General features: G+C 40.9%; 1 protein-coding gene across 2 annotated transcripts in view; it reads left to right on the top strand.

Annotated features, from left to right (window-relative positions):
* Irsp53 (Insulin receptor substrate 53 kDa) overlaps positions 1-26,060 on the top strand; it is a 132,586-nt gene that overhangs the window by 50,288 nt on the left and 56,238 nt on the right. For both annotated transcript variants that reach the window (XM_071792749.1, XM_071792750.1), the window contains exon 4: positions 20,232-20,324. In XM_071792749.1, the coding sequence (XP_071648850.1) occupies positions 20,232-20,324 (93 nt within the window). The remainder of the gene's footprint in view (positions 1-20,231; positions 20,325-26,060) is intronic.

The raw sequence follows: 26,060 nt of genomic DNA, 5'->3' as shown, positions 1-26,060 counted from the left end.
TATATATTTTGTTCGCTGATTACTTCGGTATCTTAGTGGTTGATGACGGTTCTCATAATTTATCCCGCGCACGATAATTATTTCCATGAATGTGAAATCTCAATTGTCTAGGTTACCTATCAGAATTATATTTTGATTATATCAATAATGACTTGAGGTCTTCTTGATACGTTACAAAACATGGCTGCGACTGCTGCTCATTCTTTTCTCATTTTTGGAGTCGCGTCACGTTCTTCGACTCTCCGTGTATCGGGGTGTCTGCTCGTGAAAATATACGATCCCCCTGGTGAGGAAGACGGGCGCAAATAAACGTGAGCTACCTCCATTATTTGCGCGTTTGCTCGATGGACCCACCTCCCGGCACTTCAACAATGCCGCAATCGCAAAGTTTACAATAATATTGTTACGTCGGCATCTGCATGCACCCCATAAATCATCTCCAATTCTTTCTTCATTTCTGCCCTCTCCCGGATTCGTGAAGCGACGAAGCAGCGTGGAGTTATATTTACACGAGAACCGATATCTCCGCGAAAATAGCTACACAATAATGAAACTTTCTATGCTAAGTGTGAAAAATATGTGGAAGAATTAATAACAGAAAAGTATAATTATCTCGTAGTTTTTAAGATTAATGAAATTTTTTACGTTTTTTCCCTTATATTTTACACGTTAAGTTTTTAATATTTCTCGGTTTTTCTATATTTCTTTTACATATATATTATATAGATACATGACGATTCTCATGCTTTAATTTTGTTAGAAATTTTATTTGCTTAAAGGTAAAAAATTGTCCGAATTTCATAGTGTGCGCTATCGGAGAAAATAGCTGATACTGTCAGAAACCGCGAAAACAAAAACAATGTACAAGCAAAAGTGCAAAGGAGTGGCCCTCATCCATCTCAAAGTCATTCCGTTCCTTTATTATTCCACTGCAACCTCATGGGAATCGCACGGGAGGGCTAGTGCAGAAGGGAGCGAAGGGCGGTCACCTCTTGGAAATTCCAAAAGGAAAATGGAAATATGAGACAACAGGGTGGCGGTCGAGGGGTTGCGCGCTCTCGTAGGAAAAGAGAAGAAGAGGGGAGACGGAGGAAAGGTAAAGGCACGGTTAAAGTACACAGCGATAGGAATGGGGGAAGAGCGGTGGCTGCTAAAGGGGGAGAGGGGTGGTTGAAACGTAAACTTTATTCTGGACAGTGCAGCCCCCACGCTGTGCGATTCAATTATTTTTGCTCAACCCCGACGACGCTTCCGGGCAACCTCCCTTCAGTTTTCCCCTGCTCTTTTCACTCACTGCCCCCTTCCCCCTCCCCCTCCCCCGTCTCTTGTTGCGGTCGGGGTGGCAGACGCTTCTAATTTCATTATTCCCTCTCGAAAGACTGTCCTGTCTTTTTCTCACCCCTGCGGTTTATTTCCGCGCCAAGCATTCCGCTCATGAGAGCCTCTAACCGGTACGTTCTCTTGGTATACTGAATGCTCTGGTAAAAGCGAGATATTTATGCCAGGTGAACTGGATGACGCGAGAAGGATTACTCGACGTAAAATTTAGATTCTCGTGCTGCACCATTTGGATTATTCTGCTATTATTTTGATTTATAATTACGGTGCGCTCGACGCTGTCGCTGCAATTTATTGTCATGAATTTTGCTAAAAAAAAGAGGGAATGCGAGAGGGTCGAATTCCCTTGTAAGCTCAGGCAAAAGAGTAATGCGATGCTGCTATTTGCAAAATTTATTCGCTCGCTGGCGAAAATATTTAAAACTTTACACCGCGTTTTCTATGCAATCGCGCCGGCGGAATTCCGCGTCGCTACTTTTTATACGCCGCGTCGCGGGGGCCGGCTAATATAAAAGTGCGTTGTTGTAACCGCTTCTCCACCTTTCTCGCCCCCCTTACTTTCCCTTTACCGTTTTCGTCACCGAAAACTGCAATTTCCCGAGGCGGGAAGGAATGCGATTAAGCGTTGATGGCTTCCTAAATGCAAACAACTCGTCAAACCGTAATCACCGGAGACGCTCCCTCTTCCTCCTTCTCTCTTTCACTCTCGTCCCTCCTTCTCGCGACACGGCGAGGGCGCTGTTTTACAAGCCAGGGGTGGAAATTGAAAGGGTGGGTGTGTCGATTAGCCGGCGCCTCTTAATTCACGATTATCGCCCGCCGCGGTATTCACTTCCGGAATGCAAAATGGCGGCGTCACCAGATCGCCGCTTGGCGTCTATTATTTTTTCCTTTTTCCCTTCTCTCTCTTCCCCGTCTTTTTTTAAATTAATTTCTCTCTTTTATGTAGGTCCCTTGCCGCGCCCATAGTTACGCGAACACTTTATTTTTTATATACTTTCTGTTGCGATAATCTGGGAACGCACGGTTGCGAAAGATAGGATAGCACAGAGAAATCAGACCGTTATATAGGTATGAAAGTCGAATTTATTCTAGAAGAATGATATACACGCGCACGCGCCGGTAGCTTGTTCGAGACAGAAATCGGAGGAGGGGCACAGGTGATAAGAGAGGGGTGGTTTGGCCTATCCCGGCCCGCCTCGTGCCGACCTCGTGTCAGCATTCCTCGCGAGAAAGCTCGAGAAGCGCGAAAACTAATCGTTCTCAACACTCCCGCCGTTTGAGCGATTCGTTAACCCTATACTTAATGCGAGAGTTTTAAAACGATCCTTCGGCAGAGGTTTCGTGAAAATGTCCGCTCGCTGAAGAGCGGTCGGTATGTAGTTCACATAGAGTTCAGATTCATGAACTCTTTCTCGAATATAATGATGTCGGATGTCAATGTGCTTAGTTCGTTGATGAAACTCGGGATTCTTTGCTAATCGGATCGTGCTTTGATTATCGACAAAAAGAGTGGTGGCATCTCGACACTGACATCCGAGATCACTTAACAATCTTCGAAGCCATACGGCTTCTTTCGCAGCGGCTGCGGCCGCGACATATTCCGCTTCCGTTGTACTGAGCGTGACGAGCTTCTGCCGTTGGGATGTCCACGACACTGGCCCGCCGCGCCGGCCAGGATGAAAACGTATCCCGTTGTCGACCTTCTGGTCTCAAGATCACTGGCATAATCTGCATCGGAGTATCCTTCTAGCTGAAGCTCGCCCCCGCCGTTTCCGTACATAATACCTAGATTAGGCGTTCCTAGCAGATACCTGAAAATTCTCTTAACAGCCTGCCAGTGACTATTGTTATGCCGATTTAAATGACGACTGACAGCGTTCACCGCAAACGCAATGTCAGGGCGCGAGACCATGGCTAAAAACATTAACGACCCAACCGCTTCGCGAAAAGGTACTTCGACGCAAGGAAAATCATCCCTTTCGGCCGGAATTAACGGAGCATGCGGGTCGGCGGGTACACTCGTGGTTTTAGCCTCGGTCATTAAAAATTTATTTATCAATCGCGTAACATAAGCTTCTTGGTGGATAAAGATGGTGCAATCTTGCCTGTTTCGCTCGATCTGCAATCCGACGAAGACGCTCCCGTCTCCAAGCGTGATCTCGAAGGCTTCGCGCAGGGCACAGATTATCGCGTCGAGCACTTCTCGGGATTTTGCAGCCAGCAGTCCGTCGTCGACGTACAGTGCCAAGTAGACCGCAATCCCTTTGATATAACCGTAAAATACGCACGGTCGGCGATGCTCTCCACCAGGTTAAACCGCTTCAAGAAGTCCGAAAACTTCTTGTTCCAGCACCTAGAAGCTTGTTTTAAACCATATAGTGATTTGTTAAGTTTACAAACCCGATTTCCGGCGTCGTTGACGACAAGACCCTCCGGTATCTCCATGTGTATCTCCTCGGTAAGGTCTCCGTAGAGAAATGCCGTCCTCACGTTAAACTGGACGAGCTCGAGGTCCATTGCAGCGACTACGGCCAGCAAAACACGCAGCGAGTCGTATCGCACGACAGGCGAGAAAGTTTTGGTGTAGTCCAGCCCCTCCTTCTGTCTGAATCCTCTAGCAACCAGGCGCGCTTTGAAACGTCGGATGTCTCCAGCTGTCGTCCGCTGAACCTTGAACACCCATTTTGCATCAATGGGTTGTCGGTCCTGACCTCGAGGCATTACAGTCCACGTGCCGTTATCCCGGTGAGGTTGCAGCTCATCCTCAATTTCCTTCGTCCACATTGGTGCATCTGGGCCTGTCACCGCCTCTCGATATGTCGCAGGCGCGTTGACTTCGACGACGTTGACTTCCAACTTGTCCGGTGTCGGATGTTTTGCCTGTCTCTGAGCTGACGGTGGTCCCGAAGCAGCGGGGGTTCTTCTTCCAGTGCTCCAGGAGCCTGGTCGGCGGGAATCTCATCCACCGGTTCTCCGTCATCCGCTGGTTCGTCCATCCCAACGCCGTCGACTCGTTTGTCCTTATTTACTGGCAGCGCAGGCTCGAAGTCTCCGGATTACTTGGCTGAGGGTATCGCGCGCGCCGTCCCCTCATTGAACGTGACATCTCTTGCAACTGAAACACGCCTGGTACTTTGATCAAAAAGGCGATAATTTCTAGTACCCTCCTGGTAACCTACGAGGATGACCTTTTTCGCCTTTGGTTGCAGCTTCGTCCTGAGCTGTCCGGGCACATGAACATATGCGTCTGACCCAAAGATCTTTACATGAGATAAATTCGGCACCTTGCCCGTCCAAGTCTCGTATGGCGTCGTCCCTGAAGTCTGGGCGCATGGAGTCCTGTTCAGAATGTAGACCGCCGTGTTCACCGCCTCCGCCCATAACGTCAGGGGAAGTTTTTTTGAGTGGAGCATTGTTCGAGCGCTTTCGACGATCGTCCGGTTGTCGCGCTTGGCCTTTTCATTCTGCTTCGGTGTGTATGGCGCCGTGTACTCCGACTGGATGCCACGTTTCGCCTGGTACTGTTTGAATTCCTTGGAGCAGTATTCGCGGCCGTTGTCCGTGCGAAGCTTCTTCATCGGTCGTCCGAATAGATTCAGCACAAGACTCTCGAGCTCTTTGAAACATTCAAGTACATCGGATTTATGCTTTATAAAGTATACTTTCCTGAAACCTGAGGCGTCGTCCTTGAAGGTCGCAAAATATCTCGCACCGCCAATGGATTCCACGGACATCGGACCGCAAATGTCGGAGTGGAAGAGCTCACCGGGTTGTGACGCCCTCTCCGATTCCCGCGGGCGAAACGGAAGTCTGTGCGACTTCCCGGCCTGGCATGGTTCACAGAAGAAATCCTTGGCGCCCGTGAGTTTGACCCCCTCGACGAGTCCTTTCTCGGCCATCTCTTTCAGCGTCCGCTTGTTGACGTGACCCAGCCGCTCGTGCCAGGTCTGAAGGCTCGTCGACGACGCGTTCGCTTCTTCCTTGAAGGTGACTTTGAAGAACATTCGGTAGATTTCGTTGTTTTGCTTAACGCCTTGCGCTATCATCTCGCCGCTATCATCTCCTTCAGAAACGTGACTTGTTTATTTTGGAAGTATACGTCGAATCCCTTGGTTGTGCAAACACCCACAGAGAACAGGTTCTTCTTCATTTGCGGCACGCAGAGGACATCCTCGATACGTCCGCCACACCAAACGCCGTCGACAAGTCTCTCGATGAAGATTGTCCCTGAGCCTAATGCCTGACATACTCCGTTGTCACCGAGCGATACGGAAACATTATTCGTTGGACGAAAATCACTGTACCAATCACGTCTGTAAGTGATGTGTCTGGACGCCCCACTATCGGTGATCCAAACCTCCGTTAGATCTTCATCCAATAACTTCTTCACCTGCTCACGGGTTGGTCCACAGGCTCGATCGTTCCGCCGTCCGTCGCCTCCGGCCAAAGGACACACAGTAATAAACGCGGCCTCTTGCGCACTGTTTTTGCCTCGGCCTAAGTTTTCGTCCTGCTTTTTCTTTCGGCAGTTCCGCTCAAAATGACCTTTCTTACGGCAATAAAAACACTCGAGGCCTTTTTTCTTGCTCCGCTGCCCCTTCGCACCGGAATCCGACGACTTGCGATTCCCGTCGGTACTCGCGGCAGTGAGCGCACTGGTGCGGTCTTCTTCGGCCGTGAGCCGGCTCTCTTCCTTGATTAATCTCTCCTGCAGGTAATCAATCGTTTGGCTGCTCGAAGCAACGCTGTCCCACGCGGTTTGCAGGGCGTGATATTTTGGAGGGAGACTTCCGAGAATTTTGGCCATTATCGATATTTCGGAAATCCTCTCTCCGAGGTCACTCAGAACGCTAGCCATATTTCTGACTTTGGCAACGTGCTGCACGACGGAGTCACTGCGGGACATGCGGTACTCGTGGAAGCGCTGGGTAAGAACGAGCTTGTTCGAGGCGGATTTTTGCTCGTGAATGGAGCTGAGCTGATCCCACATTTGTCTTGCGCTCGTGCACGTCAACAGGCACTCGAGCTGCGATTCTCCGATGGATGTGGAGATCAGGACCATCGCCTTCGCGTTGTCTTTCACCCATTGCTTGCGTGCACTTTGACTCGCCGCATCTGCCGCATCTGCCGGCACACGTCTCTTCCCTGAGATGACGTCGTAAACGCCGTTCGCAATGAGCAGGGCGGTCACTTGAAACTTCCAGGTTTGATAATTACTCCCGATGAGTTTCGTAATGTTCCTCGTCGTCGTTTCTTCTGCCATCGTCGATCTCAACTCGCACGACACAAAGAAAGAGAGAGAGGTCAAGAAAAATGGCAGACAATGCCGTGACTCGATCGCGATGTCGATCTGCCACGCGGCGGAGATCTGTTACCGCGCGCGTCTTCCCGATCTTTCCGCGGGACTTCCTAAATCTCTCCTTCCAGATAATTTCAGGTGGATACACGTCCTGGGCCCATAACCTGTTGCGATAATCTGGGAACGCACGGTTGCGAGAGATAGGGTAGCACAGAGAAATCAGACCGTTAGGTATGAAAGTCGAATTTATTCTAGAAGAATGATATACACGTGCACGCGCCGGTAGCTTGTTCGAGACAGAAATCGGAGCAGGGGCACAGGTGATAAGAAAGGGGTGGTTTGGCCTATCCCGGCCCGCCTCGTGCCGACCTCGTATCAGCATTCCCCGCGAGAAAGCTCGAGAAGCGCGAAAACTAATCGTCCTCAACACTTTCAATTCTTAAAATACCGAAATTGCGCATTGCTTCGAATTAATTTAATTTAAGAGGTAACGCCACTCTAGAGTCCCAAAAAAAAACCAATTTTTGATAATTTTTTTCAGAAATACAATAATCATAAATAAAAATCGGTTTAATTCTATTTATTATCTATATATTAAAGTATAAAAAAAAATTTTTTATTAATTATTTTTATTGCCAAAATGGCGGCACCAGAGCCATTGCTCCAAAGTGCCTTTTTGCGGAAGGCGTCCAACGGGCGGAATCAAAGCTCCTATAATTTCTGAGCTGGAACCAAAATTCAAAGATTTTTGAAAAATATATAAGTTTTTCTATGGAAGTACCTAGGGGAATTGCGAAATATCATTTTTTGTAAGTGTTAGTGGAAGGACAGTATAGGAATTGAACGGGACACGGTTCTTTAGATAAACGTAAGCGATGCTATTTATTAGTGACGACAGATACACGGTACTGCGCGGGAGGCGACCATTAATCGGACTGACGAACGAACTAGATGAGCCATAGACTAAAGGTGGAAGCACATAAAATTGCAGGAGCCATGAGCAGAAAGCAGGAGCCATATACGCATGCGCTATGGTATCTGAAGAGCTCTAACAGATACCATCGCGCATGCGCATATGGCTTCTGCATTCTGCTCATGGCTCCTGCAATTTTATGTGCTTCCACCTTGCGGCTTGAGTATAGATGTCATCACGATCTCGACCGCGAAAAAATGTCGCACAAAATTGTTTATAAAAAAAGTTTTGTTCAACTTATCGCAAAATCCCTAGGTACTTCTAAAGATAATGTTATTGTAAAGTTTCACTCAAAATTTCAAGTCAATCGGATAAAAGGTGTTCGAGTTCTGATTCCGCCCGACTTTAAAAAAGCGATTTCGAGAAAAACGCGTTTAAAGTTTCAGTTTCACCATTCACAAATGTGAACGCGGCGGCAGACGGATTACGAAAAAGGGATAATAGAGATTTTCCCAAGCTTTGAAACCAAGTGTACTTTATTTCTAAGACCTTAAAGCATCGTTTAAAAAAAAATATCGATTTTTTAAAAATTCTAGAGTGGCTTTACCCCTTAATCTATTGATCGTTATTTCCTAGACTTCACATTTCTTGTTCTTTATGCTAATTGAAATTGCGATATTTGAGTGTAATACCTACATCCTACATACAGACTTCTATATAGGGTGTCTCACGTCTCGAGGTCCATTACATTAAGAGCGTGTTATTGAAGTCATTTAGAGTTGAAATTCATATGTCCATAAATGCTTCCTAACAGAACTACAACCATTGAAAGTTGAGGTGAATGTTTGAAGAAGGAAAGAAAAAAGACATTTAATTTTACTTGTTTATTTAAAAATGTATTACAATTCTGTTCAAAATTAACTCCTGCAGATTCAATATAAAGTCTTGCCCTACGCCATGCCAGGAGAATTTCTTATTTGCGTTGCTGCATCTATAATTTTGTTCACAAGTTCATCCCTATTGCGAGATTGTTTTACATAAACTATTGACTTTATATGCCCCCAAAGAAAGTAGTCCAAGGCTAGGTATTTATTTAAAAATGTTTCAAATATTCACATTAAATATTCAGTTTTCAATGGTTGTAGTTCTGTTAGGAAGCATTTACGGACATATGTTTATTAAATAATTTCAACTCTAAATGACTTCAATAACACGCCTTTAATGTATGAACCTCAAGTCATGAGACACCCTGTATATTACTAGACTGCTAACTCCTTATGTATAAATGTTTGAAAATCGTATGTATAAAATAAATACAAATAATACGTTTTACTGGTATGGCACTTGACTTTTATAATAATAAAAGCACATAAGACAGTACACAGTTTAGATGGGTGGTTCAATTAGAGTGAAGTTAGGATGTTAAGGCCGGTTTTCACACGCAATGATTAGTGGCGCCAACTGACTGGCATTCATTGGCGCCAGAACCGACTAGCAAACTCACAAGTATTTACACAGTGATTGGCGTATAATATGGAAAATATTTAACATTTATTAAACACACAGTAAATGACAGCAAGCATATAACCTCCAAATTTGAGGTTATATGCTTTGGCCAATAACCGCCAGTAAACGCCACATTACTAGCACCAGTTTGTATCAAGTTAGTCGACTGGCGCGGCCTGGCGCCACCAATCATTGCGTGTGAAAACCGGCCTTTACATACCGCCATATGTGGAAATGGCACGTTCACTTGCGTTCACTATATGCACATACGCAGAGTGAAATATTTTTGTACATACTTTCTGGAGAACATTTTTTAAGCGAAATTGAAGGAGTTAGCAGGCCAATAATATATTAGAAGTCTGTAGTAATACACTACAATAAAATACTTAAATAAGCTAACCATTATGTTAAAAATTAAGAATGATATTTTCATTGATACAACGTATCTAGAAAGATAGAAGAAATGTAGAAAGAGTTTTGGTCTTTTTGTACTAGAATCTCAAACTAAGGGCGACAGAAAGGCTCGTTAACCCATACCCTACAATATGGTATGTCTTTGAAGAGGCTTTTAATTTTTTAATTAATTAGCGTTACCGACGATAAAACTTAATGACATCTCAAATAAGTATAACACGACTTAGATGTTATGTGCGATGCGTTCATATAGTACATGGGGCATTCCATGCGAAGTGATCCAGCCCAAAAAAAATGTTTTTTTTTATTGTGCCGAAATTTACACAATCTATTGCCCTATTGACCATAATTATCCACACCAATTTTTTAGACATTTGTCCAACGCGTTGTCTACTTACGGGGTTTAAAGTTTCGGCGTTGAGGCCATCATGTTAAACTTCACACATCGATAATTTATCGTAAACATTACCGATTTTAAATAATGACCAGTGATTTTTTAAGTATTTTTTACACCCTTTCGAGATATATTATGCATTATTAATAAAAAACATAAAAAATGTTCGGGCGTCGCTTTACGACGGTCGCCCTGAATCTGGATTCCGCTCAGAGTTGAGCGAGAAGCGTGGATAACGCGAGTTGTAAATTCGCGGGAGGAAGGAGGATTAAAGCACTCGTAACACAGATTGCACAAAGAAATATATAGTCTTTATTTCAAGAACGGAAAAGACTCGAGGGGGAACAACGGATCGTGCACCGCGGCTTCGGAAATCTTCTGAGTCGTTCGTACTTTTCTGCCAGATATCGCGAACGGAAATCTTGTCTCAGCTTCTTGCATTGAAGCCTCTCGCGTAGCGGAGATCTTGTACGCGTCGAGCGGAAATCTTGAGCGCGCGGCAGACGAACGATCGCGAACGGAGCACGACCGGAAGTTTTCGGACCCCTCGCTAAGTAGCACACTTAAATTATAAGTAACGTTGATCCGCACTTTCAGACGAACGAGCGAGTAGCGATTCAAGCTGTGATTTCAGCGAAAGAGAGCCGTGATGTCTTTAGACGAGGATTGATACGCGACGACTTTTGCTATGAGTTCTAGCTCAAGACTTGAGGCTAGGAATCCTCAGCCACGACTGACTGTCCGGCGAGCGAATTCGCCGTTTACTCAAGAGGGTTGTTTTTTCCGGAACGAACGCGCGATGAGAGCTGAATCGCTATTCGTCCGTATGGTCACATCACGCGTCAAAACAGCCGTTTCCGTGCTCCGACAAATAAGGGAGCACTCTCGTAACGCGTGATCGCGATCGATGGGCTTCGAGGGCGCGGGGATCGCGGGGAACGTATATTTCGCACAAGTTCGACCGAGCTCGAACAACATAAACATCGGTATTTCTCGATGTCAAATATAATAATGTTTTCGCGCCGATGTTTCGCGTAGAAAAGTTCGACGGATCTCGAACATACCGCCCGCCTCGGAACGATAGTTTCGAAATAATGCGTGATAATAGAAAACCATAAAACATCAGCGCGAGAAGTTTACAGAGACATACAGAAAATTAATGAGGCAACGCCGCCCGCCGTGGAGTAACATAGACGAATTGCTTAAACTAGCTTAGAATATAATACTTAGATCTAACGCGCGTCTCGCATTGACGCAAGAAGTATGATTAATTGCTCGTCGCCTCGTTGTTGACCGGTAAAACGCATAATTTTACGATGGGCCTTTGGTATTCGGAAGTGGCCGTTTTCACGGTCACTACGCGCGTGAGACCGTCGGGCCCGGGATGGCATTGCGTTATGCGGCCGAGCTCCCATTTGCACGGGGGCAACGTGGGATTGCGCAAGAGGACGAGTTGTCCGAGACCGATCGGCGGTTTGACCGTTCGCCATTTTGCTCGTTGTTGTAGAGTGTTCACGTAGTCGTTACTCCACATTTTCCAGAATTTTTCGGTAATGTGTCGGACTAATTGCCATCGCGACAAACGATTCTCGTTTAGATCGAGCAAAGATGGTTCCGGGTTGACCGTGAGAGCGGATCCGACCAAAAAATGACCGGGGGTGAGACACTCGTAGTCATCGAGGGTGTCGGCGAGAGGAGCGATCGGTCGAGAGTTCAAACACGCTTCGATTCTACACAATAAGGTCGAAAATTCTTCGAAGGTTAAAGTGTGAGTCCCTAAGACGCGACGCAAATGAGTTTTGACACTCCGCACGCCCGCCTCCCATAGCCCGCCGAAATGCGGGGCTGAAGGAGGGAGGAAATTCCACGTAATGTTATCTGACGCGGTTAAATTTAGAAAATTTGGGTCTTGAACGGCGGATTTGTACGCTCGCTGCATTTCTCGGTCTGCCCCGACGAAGGTAGTTCCGTTATCGGAATACATGCATTGCGGAAGACCGCGACGAGCGCAGAACCGGGAATACGCGTTTAGAAACGCGGGAGTGGAGTAATCTCCCTATCACATTATTAATAAAAAAGGTTAATTAATTGATATTTTTCAACATTAATAATAAATTCAAATTTTTCTTTAAAATCGGCATCTTTGATTTTAATTAAAAAAATGCCAAAAAAAAGAAGAAAATGTCAACAAAAAAGTATAGGAAGTCCAAGATGGAGAAATCACTCCTTACAATTAGTAAGTTACAATTCATTCTGTGTGCGAACTCATGATCCGTGCCGCCGGCGGGGCCCGCCGCGGCGGCGCGGGCGGCACGGATCATGAGTTCGCACACAGAATGAATTGTAACTTACTAAGGAGTGATTTCTCCATCTTGGACTTCCTATACTTTTTTGTTGACAACATTTTCTTCTTTTTTTTGGCATTTTTTTTATTGAAATCAAAGATGCCGATCTTAAAGAAAAATTTGAATTTATTATTAATGTTGAAAAATATCAATTAATTAACCTTTTTTATTAATAATGCATAATATATCTCGAAAGGGTGTAAAAAATACTTGAAAAATCACTGGTCATTATTTAAAATCGGTAATGTTTACGACAAATTATCGATGTGTGAAGTTTAACATGACGGCCTCAACGCCGAAACTTTAAACCCCTGTAAGTAGACAACGCGTTGGACAAATGTCTAAAAAATTGGTGTGGATAATTATGGTCAATAGGGCAATAGATTGTGCAAATTTCAGCACAATCAAAAAAAACATTTTTTTTTGGGCTGGATCACTTCGCATGGAATGCCCCACATGCTCGATCGGATCGGTTGCGAGGTAAAGAGCTAGGCTGGAATTTGGGGGTTGCCGCTCTCTCTTCATCATTCTATTGCATTTTCCGACATTAAGGCATCCGGCCATGGCGGCGACGTTGGTGTCGTTAAGTACCACGAGACTCATATTAAAACTATCCCTCGGGACACCGCCGCACCGCGAGGATAGCGAGGGTGAAAGGACATTTACGGCGCTTGCTAAGGACTCTCGTCTGTCTTAAGAGGGTGCGAATGTAGGAAATAAGAAATAAGGGACGAAGAAGTGGATGGTCACGAAGAAGATCGTACATTTATGTTATAGAGACATGCTTACATTATTTTACATTATTTATTTATGTTTATTTATATATTATGTACGTCGTTTAATAGATTTTTAATAGCGCTACGATTATTTATTTTATTTAATTCTTTCGAAAAGTAGACAAATTTTTTGTCTTCCACATTTCTGAGTAACATATAAGCATTGTATGCAGCAACAAGATGTAAGACAACGACAGAAATCTTTTTTTGGATTTTCTCATTTAAACTAGTTTTCTTATCAAAAGATTTTTTTTAGACATCAATAATGAGATTCGTGAATTTACTGCTACGTTTTAAAAATTATATCGTACCTGTATATAGAATAAGAATAAAAGTTTTCTCAAATTTATAATATAGGTAAAAGATCCATTTAAGTAGAAATCTTGTAAAAATAAATAAACGCGAAAGTCAGTGGGTCCATTAATAATCGCCGATATCTCGTGAGAACTGTTGGCGAAGAAATAGGAAAAGTTGCAGCCAAAACGACAACCAAGTTTTCCATTAATCTACATTAATACCGCGCGAAATCTTGATGGTGTTCACTCGCGCCTGTTGCGTTTGGCGAAGACAGTCTGAGAGCCCTGGTGAACACCCTCATAAGCAATTAAGCCGCTTAGAAACTCCCGCCGTTCATTTATTATCTCTGTACCTTCTAAGCAAGCTCGCAAGCTCGCCGCGTTGATAAACGACGCACCGAGCTAAGAAGCTGTCCTTCAAAGCAGCTCCTTAATTACGCGTTGAGCATTTCGGAGTTGCTTCTATTCGTCTCGTTGGACGTTCGGAAAATATCAAATTGATTTTTTCACGAGCCTAAAAATATTAATTTTAACATTAAGGAAAGTAAATTTAAATTTTGTAATAAGAAGAAATTTATCTTTTTGAATATGACTCGTCTTTGAAAAAATTCGAAATGTCATATTCTCGAAATTCTAATTTTTATTGTTTTAAGATGCCGATAATTAAGTTACGAAATGTTTGAAGCTGTGAATATTCTGAATTCTCAATTTCTCAATTTCTCTGGAAAATGTCCAAGACTCTGAATATCCAATACTGTTCATATCTGAAGATATGAACAGTATAGCCTTGCGTCTTGAATTCCCATCCGGCGAAAGCGAGTGCGGGCTCCCTTCGAACCTGATATAACCCGATATACATGTATATCGATATCGAGATGTCTCCGAGACGGGCTGGATGCGGTGAAGGGTTGATACAGAACAGTCCGAAGTTTGCCGACAGTTGGGGGAAGACGAGGGATGACCGGCGGACAATGGGGTCCGTTGCCGATGACGAACTCGGCCTGCTTCCAATTTCCAATCCCCAGAGTCGCTCGGGGGTTGCCGGAACAGCCGCAAACAAGGAGGTGGGCGAATCAGCATTTCCACTATCACCACTACCATCGCCCGGTTATGTTCCAAACAGTTTACGCATTCCCGAGTGATAAGGGGAGTGCGAAGCGCTGGATATTTCTGCTTACGATTATACCGCGTGTTCCGCGATGTTCGATAGTCGGCGTTTTCATAATACCCTGCTACCTGAGGTACTTGGAACACAGAATATTTGCGTGAGGAAATTCCGACGCAGGATTTTCCGTGAAACAAAAATAATAATTGCGGGTGTAGGGGAGACCGGGGCTCGTTGGCACAAGAGGCAAGTTGGCAATGTGTTCCGTTTATGTATTTATAGCGAAAAAAACAATGGAAAAGTTATCACAAAATATCTCTTATATGACATAGGTACTTTTCCCAAAGTTTTATTTTAATCAAACAAGTATTACAATAAAAAAAGAGAAAATTCTGATTCAAGAGGTGGCAAGTAAATTTTCGAGCGTTTCAAAATATCGTATTAATGTTCTTCAGCTTGAGAAGTAAATCAAAGTGACGTATCATTAGTTAAAAGAAACGTTTCTGTTACTATACGACATGTTATTTTGAGGAACAACAGTAATTTATTGTAATAAAATGACTGAAATCAAACGTATATAGGGATGGGGTATGTTGACTCATATCAAGGCTTAGCTTGACTTGTTGTTGCCGCGCGCGTAAGATCTGTGTATGTGATTCGCTACCTACAATGCTGATAAAAGTTAGATATATATGTATATTAATATTTTTATGTTGAAGAAAGCTGCATCTAAAATAGTTTACAATTGTTTTTCTGCAACAGCATTTTGCTATTCGACCATTACAAAAGAACTTTAAAAGATACAATCTTTATCAAGAAGTACGTATCTGTTACCCGTTTGGTGTTTCTATTACGTTTTCATTAATTTAACATGGACTTTTGTCGCATAGCCAACTTACCCTACTATCGGGGTAAATTGGCTTTAATGCAGCATGTTCATATTTCACTTATTACAAAGAAACTATACAGTATACAGGCGCGTTCCTGGCATGAAAATGTAGATAAAGGGTCTCTCTATTATATTAGTACTGTTTAATCATGATAATTAGTTGTATAAAAACTTAAATGCCGAAATTGTGAAAACGGTGCCAACGAGCCCCGGTCTCCCCTACGTATGGAATAATTTTACATATTATACAAATATAAGCTTTAGGATACCTATGGAACTATAATATTTATTTAACATCTGTGGAGATTTAGACAACTTAATCTTACATATGCTTAATCTGTATTTTGATATTTATATATTTTTTGCATATTCAAATTTAATAGTAGATATATTTAAATAATGTAAACGAGAGAATTGACGAAGACAGAACTGATTTTCTACAAATTAAGAATTTTAATAATTAACAAATTAAAAATTTCGTGGAAATTTCACGAAAAATGTGTTTCCAATCTACTTAAGAAGTTTATTCGCGGAACATCAAAGGAAAATGGGTAATAAAAATAATTAACGATGATTGAAGTTGACAATGTGGGAAACTACAGTTAAATCCCCGTGCCGTGAAATTTCCTCGCAGACTTTGTCCCGCAATAAAAACAAAAAAAAATAGAAAAGACGAAACGGCTACAAGGGAAATCGTATTTTTCTTTTTTGCTCTATTTTTTGGTTCACGTATGTCTCGCTGGAGGCTGCAACGAAACATACGCGAAAAATGGTGGCGACAGCTGTCGACGTGCGAGTTTCGATGTCGTCGCAAAATTCTGTATCGTAGAACTTGGATATGAAGTACAGTCCTCGCGGCGAAATTATTGCCAGACGAAACTGTGAACCGGACACATTCTGTTATTATTATTCTATTTGGATATTTTATTACAATTGTAATTGTGATAAATATAACATGATAACGTGTGCGTGGGTGATAAATACAACATATATAATTATGAATAACAAGGAAGATGGTGTTTGTTTTTATGTTTATTCCTGAAGTTTAAATCGCGATTTTTTTTATTTCAATTATTCGTGACTCAGAAATTTTGAAACAATTTCCAAGGAAATTTTAATTTTAAATTAATGACGTAATATGCTCTTGAATTTAACGTTTTTTAACGTACGCACGCAGACTTTTACGGAAACCTCAATTATCGTGGGGATGAAGAAAATACACTAAATGATCTCAGTTTAAAAAACCGCGGAACAGAAAAAAGGGAGTATTATGCATGATATAATTTTTAAATAAAATTGCTCGCACCAAAGAATGGCGTGTTGCAGTAGCATGAAACAATAAATAAAAGCCGCCCTCTAGAAACGACCGTTGTACTTGAGGTCGGTAGACGGGTAGAAGGAGGAGGGGGGCGACAAGGGAGAGAAGGGGGAACGAGCTTCAAGAGTGCCATAATTTACGCTCCACTTGTTTCTTCCTCGTGTATACCTAACGTGTACGAATGAAGCATAAATTCACTCTCTGCAACTCTGCACCCTCCTCTGCACCCTCCTCTGCATCCTCCTCTGCATCCTCCTCTCTGCCCCCTGCCGTCCCTTGTACTTGCGATCTACCTTAGAGGAAACTTAACATTTAGCCACGCGAAAGAACGTAGAATTTTCTGTTTTAAGAATTTTAATTGAGGACAACAGGCGTTCTCTCCGAAACGCAAATAAAATCACGATATTATTCATTTTTTGCATCAGATTTGTTTCGTTAGATGTGTATTCTGAATTTTTTAGGACTGTCATAAACATAAAAGTCCTAAAAATATACGCAAGTAAAATGTATCGGAATAAAACTGTGTTTATAATATTTTTAGGAAGAATTTAAATCTTAATATGTTAAAAATTATATTTTAAGAATTTAAATGTACTTCTACAGATGTGTTTAGATTAATTTCGAGACTCTTACAGACACGTCGTAGCCGTTCGCGCTCCGGGAATCAGTAGAATTCTTGCCAGGCTTTAATGAAACAACAAACGCATTTCGAGCACGGCTCGATTTCTTGAGAGGGTGAGGAGGGGCTGGGAACAAAGAGGGATGATCGCAGCAGGAAGACACGGCCCATAAAACGACTCTACGGCCTCCCTGCAAGTTTGTTTCTCCAGAGATACAGCACGTTCCTTGTCCGACCAGTCCCTTCCTCTCCTTTGTCATTCACCCCCCTCTTTTTCCGCCTTTTTTTCGTCCTTTAAGTTTGTTAGGTAGCGTACAAGCCCGCTATTTATGAGGGATTTGCCCGCGGGGGTGAAACACACAATTTCCACCGATATTATATATACCACTCTCCGCTCCCGGCTTCACTCTGCCACCGCTCGCCTTTCCTGCCACTTCTTTCCCGGATTGTCCCAATTTTTCTGCTCCATAACCTCTAACGAGGGCCGGCCTGAAGAGGAATCGTTTTTCATTAATAACCGCGAGTGGCTCATTTGGTCTTTTTATTATATTGGCGCGATCGCTTCGGAGAGTGAATCTTGCCCATCGAATACAGCCCATCTCTTGTATCGAATACAGAGAAAGAAACGCGTGTGCATGTTTTTTAGTTTTTCTTTACTCGTGTTCTTTGCAAACACCAGTTTGCTCGCGTTGAATCCGCCTTGCTGGTATTACAAAATACTTAAAATTCCTATCTACAGTTGAGGTAACAACTTTCTAATGTTAACCTCTGTGAACCTAGCATCCCCATCATTAAAGAAAAGTTCGGGTATACGGCACAATTAAGTGCTAATTTATTACTTCAGTTCCCGAATTTAGTGCTCCTATATCCATTCACAGGAAATTTATTAAAAGTGAGGACCATATTAGTACCCCCATTCCTGAGAAACATGTATATAGAATATCGTAAACAAAAAGCCGATATTTTACCAGAACTTTTTGCTAATTTTATGTTTTAAAATACTGCAAAGAGATATCGAAAATATTAAATGATTATATAATATAATTAAATGTACCCGATTACCGTAACCGCATAAGAGCAAAATGATCAAAAGTAAAAAATTAATCTAACATATAAGTATAACATATCAATATACAAATCTAACATATGACATATAAGTTTAACATTGAATTGTTTCTTCAGTCAAATATTCGTAAAATACTTTATTTTGGAATTTATTGCTCACGAAACATTTTTAATTTATTAAAAATGACCAAAGAGTAAAGTATATTAAACAAATTAGTTGTTGTACCAGTTTGTTATTAAAATAATCCTCGAATTGAATGTTCTTATCCTGGTCCCAAATTTATTGCTCACTATTCTCTAAATTTGGTAAAAGTTTACAATAACTTACACAGCTCGGATTACTTTGACCTTGACATATGTTGTCAAGGACATAATACTGAGTAACTTTTCCTTATAACTTAGTCGGCGGTCGCTGCTTATTAAAAAGTTACAAACAAAAAAAGTTTGAAAAATATAGCAGCTATTTTGAGTATTGGAAGGCATAAATGACTAATATATATGTCGAAATAGTTCACGCATACGCTTTTCACGCGAACCGAGGTTCACCCACACCCCCCCCTGCTTTCGGGGGAGGAGCGATAGCTCCGAAATAGTTCACGCATACACTTTTCACGCGAACCGAGGTTCAACCACACCCCCCCCCCGCTTTCGGGGGAGGTGCGGTAGCCCCGAAATAGTTCACGCATATACTTTTCACGCGAACCGAGGTTCACGCACACCCCTTCCTGCTTTCGGGGGAGGTGCGGTAGCCCTGAAATAGTTTACGCATGGGTTAGTTGACGCGCTTTAAACAATTAAATACTGTTAAAGCGCGTCATCTAACCTATGTAGATTAGTGACGCGCTTTAAACAGTTAAATACTTGTAAAGCGCGTCATCTAACCTACGTATTTTCCAAACTTTTTTTGTTAATAACTTTTTAACGAATAACGAGCAACGGCTAAAACCTTCTGAAGGTCACTCGGGGTCATGACCTTGACAACATATATCAAGGTCATTGAAATCGGTAAGGTCGCCAAACTTTTTTTTGTTAATAACTTTTTAATAAAAAGCGACCGCCGAATAAGTTATAAGGAAAAGTTACTCAGTATTATGTCCTTGACAACATATGTCAAGGTCAAAGTAATCCGAGCTGTGTAAGTTATTGTAAACTTTTACCCTAAATTTCATAGAGTAGTTTCGGCACTAATATATTAGAGTGATTGCGATAGTCACTCCAAAAGAGAGCATTGTCACTCTAATTTACGGGCACTCATATAAGGTAAGAGTTTTTCACTCAAATTTTTAGAGCGGCTGTTCTACCTTTAGGAGTGATAGGATCTCACTCTAAAGCTATAGTGAATCATGCGAGGAATCATGGTTCACTAAAGATCGACTGATAAGTGACTGTAACAGAGTGAAACTTTTCACTCAAAATTGTAGAGTGACATAATTCACTCCTATGGACATTGATGTACTGCACTCGAAAAGAGTGCCCTCCCTCACTCAAATGGAGTGCAATTTCACTCTATCTTTTAGAACGTAATTTTTCTCTTTCTTAGAGTGACGAATAGTGGCGGTAGCCCCTCCCCCGCCTACATGTGTATTGTCTATGCACACATATCAGCAAATTACTTCCTTTAGCACTGACACAAACTTGTCTCAAACTTTTTTGTTTATAACTTTTAAATAAGTAATGGCCAACACAATTAAGTTATAAGGAAAAGTTACTCAGGATCATGTCCTAGACAACATATGTCAAGGTCGAGGTCATACATGAAGTTGCCCTCTTTCTGTTATATAATTACCTTTACTGTTCCATTATTTAACTTTGCGTTCACTTTAACGTTCTTACATTAATGAAAAATTGATTGTGTATTGATGAATTTATAAATAGACAATATAAATTAATAGATAAATCTATGTATTTTAATCGGAAATAAGATCATAATTAATAGTCGCTACCTTTTCAGGAGCTGCGGCGGCGTCGCGAGTTTATGTCGACGCTTTGTCCCGGTTAGCCCGTCAAGCCCAGCTGGGAACATGGGGCGGTTCGAAGGATGTGGGTAAGTGAGAAACTTTAAATTAACCAATTTCATTCGGTGAACACGAGACAAAACTCATTTCGATTCATTCGACTAAATCGAAAAAATGGATGAGGAGGCAATGAAGGTGAAATAATAATGTGTCAGCGTCTGAAAAACTTCGCGTTTTATCACGAGGCTGAAAAGGCCTCGTAATTTTTAATAATTAAGGAAATAGATAAGAAAATTCATTTCTTTTATCTTTTCAAAGACATCCGAATATTTTCTTAAGAATACGCTTTTCTTTTAAATATTAGTATATAGTATATTTTTTAAATTATTTCCGCTGAACAATTGATCGAGCCATTGATTCTTGAATTTATTCGCAAGACAAACGTATGCAGAAATTCTACTTTTACAGAAAAATTGCAAGTCGATTGGCTATCACATGGCTTTTAACCAATCAACTTGCAATGTTTCTGTAAGAACAGAATTTGCGCATACGTTTTTCTTACGAATAAATTCAAGAATCGAGCCTTAGCTCGAGTTTGTGTTCGATTCATTTCATCGAAACAAGACACAAATAAAGCAGTTCTCATTCTCAAGAGCCGAAGTTTGCATTGCTCTGGAACGAGGTGAGCTAGCTTTTCTGAGGCTTCCAAAGCCAATATAGCGTCTCTAAGCTCGAAAGCCTTCCCCCTCCCTTCTCCACACCTTTCCGCCTCCAGACGCCGATGAACGAAAGTTGCTAACAAGATCATTGCAGCGTGATAAGTGTACGTATTAAGCTCAGGTCGGCGACCTGCGTGCGGAGCTTACGAGCCTCTTAAAGCAGACTAAGGTGCAGACTTAGGGAAGCTTCCCAAGTGCCAACGACCGAGCAAACTTTTTATTTGTTCGGGGAGAAGAGCGGAATCCGATCAGTCAGGGGGGATTCTTCACCAGGATTCCACCGTTTCGTCGGATTGATTCTTGGATCTTTCGATTTTGATCACTATTTACTGCGCATCATGATCTTTTCTAAAAAGTGCACGTATTGTTATATTAAATATTTGCGTAAAAATTGAATATGCGAAAGTAATAATTATGCTGGAACATATTTTTTTTTTATTGATTTGGAATGCGTGTTGTACGCATCAAATCGGTTCTTGACTGGCATAGGGAACGGACTAGTGTTGCAGTTATCCTTTGCGATAACAATTACCAGCGAATATGTAACGACCGTTCCGGCAAAGATAATTTTCGACGAGAACATTTCGACAAGAAAGAGAGAGAGAGAAAGAGAGAAAGAGAGAGAGAGAGAGAGAGAGAGAGAGACTCGGAAACGGGATATTCAATTTATCGAATTAATAAATTCATCAATCGAGTTATTTGCGATTTTGCGCACTATAACTAAACAACCCCCGTTGTTTCGAGCATAATTAATTAGCGCGTTCTGAATTAGCTATTTTATTTTACAAATAACATCTCGCGACGTAGAGATGTTGTTTATCGCATTCGCGCAGTCTGCAGCAATTTGTTATGTAATTGCTCGAGTGTTTCGTCCGCTGTATTAATTATATTATTTCTCGCATCATCTTCGATCATTTATTCACGTCGTATAAGAATAATTGCCCTATTTTGTTACAGATAATTTCAGGAACTGTTAACAATAATTGAAAGCACAAAATATTTGAAAAATATATATTAATTTGCTGTTGTTATTATAACTTAAATAAACAATTTACTTTAAATAATGTGACGCATAACGTGAGATAAAAATATAGATATAAATATCATTGAGTTATCAATAATTATTTCAAATAAGCATTGTGCACAAAATCACATTTACATAAATCCGTTAATAATTAACGTGAAATTTCGTATAACTTTCAATAATTAATTTATACAACACACACATAATCAATGTAATTTTCATGTAATGGTCATTCGATTTGCTCATGAGTATCCGCAGACGTGACAATTCGCCACAGCAAAAATAAAAATCTCGTGAACGTCTAATTCTAATTAACTTTAAATGTCTTCGACCATCTTCGGAAAATTAAGAATGTGTGATTAAACTTTATAATGATTGTGAATAAACTTATAATAAGCATATGTTTCATGAATGTAATCGCGCACCATGCATAATTAAAAAATTTTGTTTCGAATATTTGCTGAAGCAATACAACATCATTTTTTGATACGCGAGTCATATTTAAAATATATTGATCCGGGATAAAACACAATAAACTTACGTTATTCACGTAATAAACCGATATGAAGCATGGTGGAGAATTAAATACGCCGAAGCGATCGCTGTAAGATTAATAGTCGCGTTTTTCGGCGTCGCGGCGCAGAATCGCGGATTAAAATTCTACGGTGGCGGCGTCGACGCAGCCGACCGTGTAAACGCGCTTTAATAATAATGTAAACGCGCAACGAATGGGAATTAACGCGCGCTCGCATCGCCGTGAAACAAGGGGGAAGGGGAGCGGAGGACAGACGGCCGCTGAAATCCGCCCCGAAACCCTGCCCGCCGCGCGCTCGCTACATATGAGAGAACGGCGAAGGGGGTAGCGCACGCATATTGCATAAAATTATCGAGATCCAAATTATATATGTATCGGCATCGCATTTTTTTTTTAAACACACACCGATTAAATATAATGCGCGATTTTGCGCGGTTCGTTAAATCCGCGAAATTCTCTGAGCATCCTTTGTATCCAACCTAAATATATTTATTTGGGATAGGAAGTGATTCGGTATACTTCTCAAGATTTTTCGATTGTATTTATATAATGATCCTGATCTTCAACGTGAACATGAACGTATTAATAACTATTCAATACCTATTTTTCGTTTCTTTATTTTAAAATTGACTAAAAAGACACGACTAATACTTTATGATTCAGAGTGCGCGAAAGATTATTAACGAAACAGAGATATTTCGATCGATTTGCCACTGACTGGGAGCATATAACTCTGGCTCTAATTCCATGTGTGCAGATATATCCGGCTACTCTTCACACTTATCATCCGCTTTTCGCGCGCCGGTTGTTGAGAGCCGTACTCGCTGCAACTTTAATTCCGCGCCGGAAGTCTTCGCTCCTCTCCAAAAGCGGCAGTAAGGAGTGCTTTGCAAATAACGAGTTGTACAAACATCGTTAAATATTTTCTTACGTTTCTAGAATTATACAATGCACATTTCATAACACACGTATCTCGTGTTTTTTTAAGAAAAATTTATGATATCTCTATTTAGATAAAATAAATCTTTTGATATAATTTGGCAATTATTAACAAATAGAATTAAATTTCATCAAATAGAAATTTTGTCGCACTAAATTTGAACTAAACTACATTTAAGGAAGATTGATAATGATAAGAAATATAAAAATAATTAAAAAAACTTAAAACATTAAAAATCCCACTTTAATGTTTATACACTTACCTATGTATATTACAATGTTTCCCGAATAGCGGGTTTTTACACTTGAAACCTGAAGTAAGAAGTTTAATAAAAAATGTTTGCGCGAGAACTTCACGCATATATTTTCAAATACGTAACGTCAAACTCTCAAAATCTTTATTCGCGCGAAATTTCTGTATTCGCGAAAGATAGCAAGAAGGAGTCGCCGTGGAAACGCATCAGTCTCGATCTTCACGCGATTACGTCTATGGAAATTCGTGCAGGAAGCACGAACGACACTCGGGGAAATCTGTTTTCACTATCCCCTCCCCTTCGCGTCTTCTCCCTTCCGTCCCCTTTTCTAAACCGCCCTTCCGTTCAGCCGCGAAGGGGAGCCACGAAAATTCGTAGCTCACGATGTTAGTGCGAGGCGAAATGAAAATGCGACAGCGAAATTGCCAATATCGTCACCCTAGATTTTCCTTGCTCCGCCGGCCCCTTTCTCCTCTCTCTCGTTCTCTCTCTCGCCTTTCCGACACTGGGACGATCGTGGAAATTCGGTTGATTTTTCCTTTTTATTAGTAAGTTTGCTTTTTACTAGCCACAACAAGGAGAACAGCGATGAGGGTGTAAAATTTTCAGACATAATTAAATTTTAACGACTGTACTTTATAGTATTTATACGATAACAGTTCAGAAACAAAGATTTGATTTCGGATTTTGAGTTGTATTTATTACTTGTAACTTTTTGAAAGATGATTTTTATTTGTTTGTTATAATGGTATAAGGAAGAAAGGGGCATATAGTGACGTGACGGGGGACAAATAGTGCCAATTTTAATTTCTCCTCTTTTTCGCGTTCGTACCATCACGACCATCAACATAAACAATGTTCTGCACCTAACCATCTTCTGAGAAGGCGGTGAAACAGCTAAGCTAAATATAGCTATCAAAGAAGCATAAAATTTTGACTCCGTTTTACGAGGCAAAACCTGGATTTGTTTCTGATGTTTCAAGCTATATTTTCTTGATTTCTAAACACTTAAATGAAATTTAGCGTATTTAGCATCGTACGATGCATTTTTGCTTTATTTTGATCTAATTCTTATACTTGTATATCGACTCAGTTTCTCTCAGTAACGTTTTAAAAAAAAAGTAGCTTCTGGAGCTAGCAGTAATCATTTTTGCAGGGAAAATAATGACAACCTCTCTCTCTTTCTTGTAGTTGTATTTCCTACTAAACATACGATGTTAAGTGAACGTGAAGTGAGATGCACAGTAACAGATGAAGTGCTTTGTTTATAATGTTTGAAATAGGTAATTAAATTTCTGTTTTAAAATTATTACATTATAAGTTAAATTATTATATTTTCCTATAAGTTACGGCTGTGTCTTGCAATTTTATTTTAAATTGTGTAGATTATTATTACAGTAGTTAGAAATTATAAAAAAGAAACAAACAAAAAATCCACATATCTATCTAAACTTCTAAAGAAAATTAATTATAATAAGCACTTTGTGCAACCATCTGTAGCTGACCACATACATTCTGTGAATATTATAAAGATAACAAACAACTTGACAAAGAGCCAAAAAGCTTTCTTAATGTTTTTAATTTTTCTAATATTTATCTTAGATAATGCGAAATTGTCACAAGGCAAGTTAAAGAATAATTGTGATTTTTAGTAAAAAAAAAAAAAACTAGTTTATTTTAAAAATTACGTTATGTGTAGGTACCATGTCAATTTACACAAAACTGAGCAACCAAAGATTTGTTTTGCTTGTTGATCTCACCTTTTTTTTTGTATTTTTTGGAATAATTACAATTATAAACGTGTATAATTCTTTTGTCCAAACTTCCTTCTTCTGCTATTTAAAGTCTTTTATTAAAATTTAGAAAGAGTATAAATCAAAATTAAAGCGAAAAGAATCATCGAAAGCTAAGTACATCGTCAAATAATACATTACTTGCCATTACTTGCCGACGGATTTTTTTCTCCCCACTGCAGCTAAAGCCCCTTGCACAATAGGCGATAGCGATAGCGATAGCAATAACGACAGCGACAAAGTTGACGACAAAGGTATAGCTTTGTCGGCAACTTTATCGCTGTCGCTATCGCTATCGCTATCGCTTATCGCCTATTGTGCAAGGGGCTTAATTTTAGGTTTTCAAGATCAAATTTTTTGTTTTTCATCTTCAAATATATGAAAAATTTAAGTCCTGTAAGGCATATATAAGGAATAGCTTGGGGTAAAAAACTACGTATGTTGTAATTATGTCATTATTTGTCCTTTAAGCTGTCATTATATTTATCCCAGGCTGTCACTATTTGCCCCAAATGCAAACTTCAGTTTTTATGAAAATCTGTCGCTTATGTATACATGACT

This window comes from Temnothorax longispinosus, chromosome 11, assembly GCF_030848805.1.
Source record: "Temnothorax longispinosus isolate EJ_2023e chromosome 11, Tlon_JGU_v1, whole genome shotgun sequence".
NCBI classification, from domain to species: domain Eukaryota; kingdom Metazoa; phylum Arthropoda; class Insecta; order Hymenoptera; family Formicidae; genus Temnothorax; species Temnothorax longispinosus.
The sequence above is the reverse complement of the archived record's forward strand: the minus strand, read 5'-3'. Positions and strand labels throughout refer to the sequence as shown.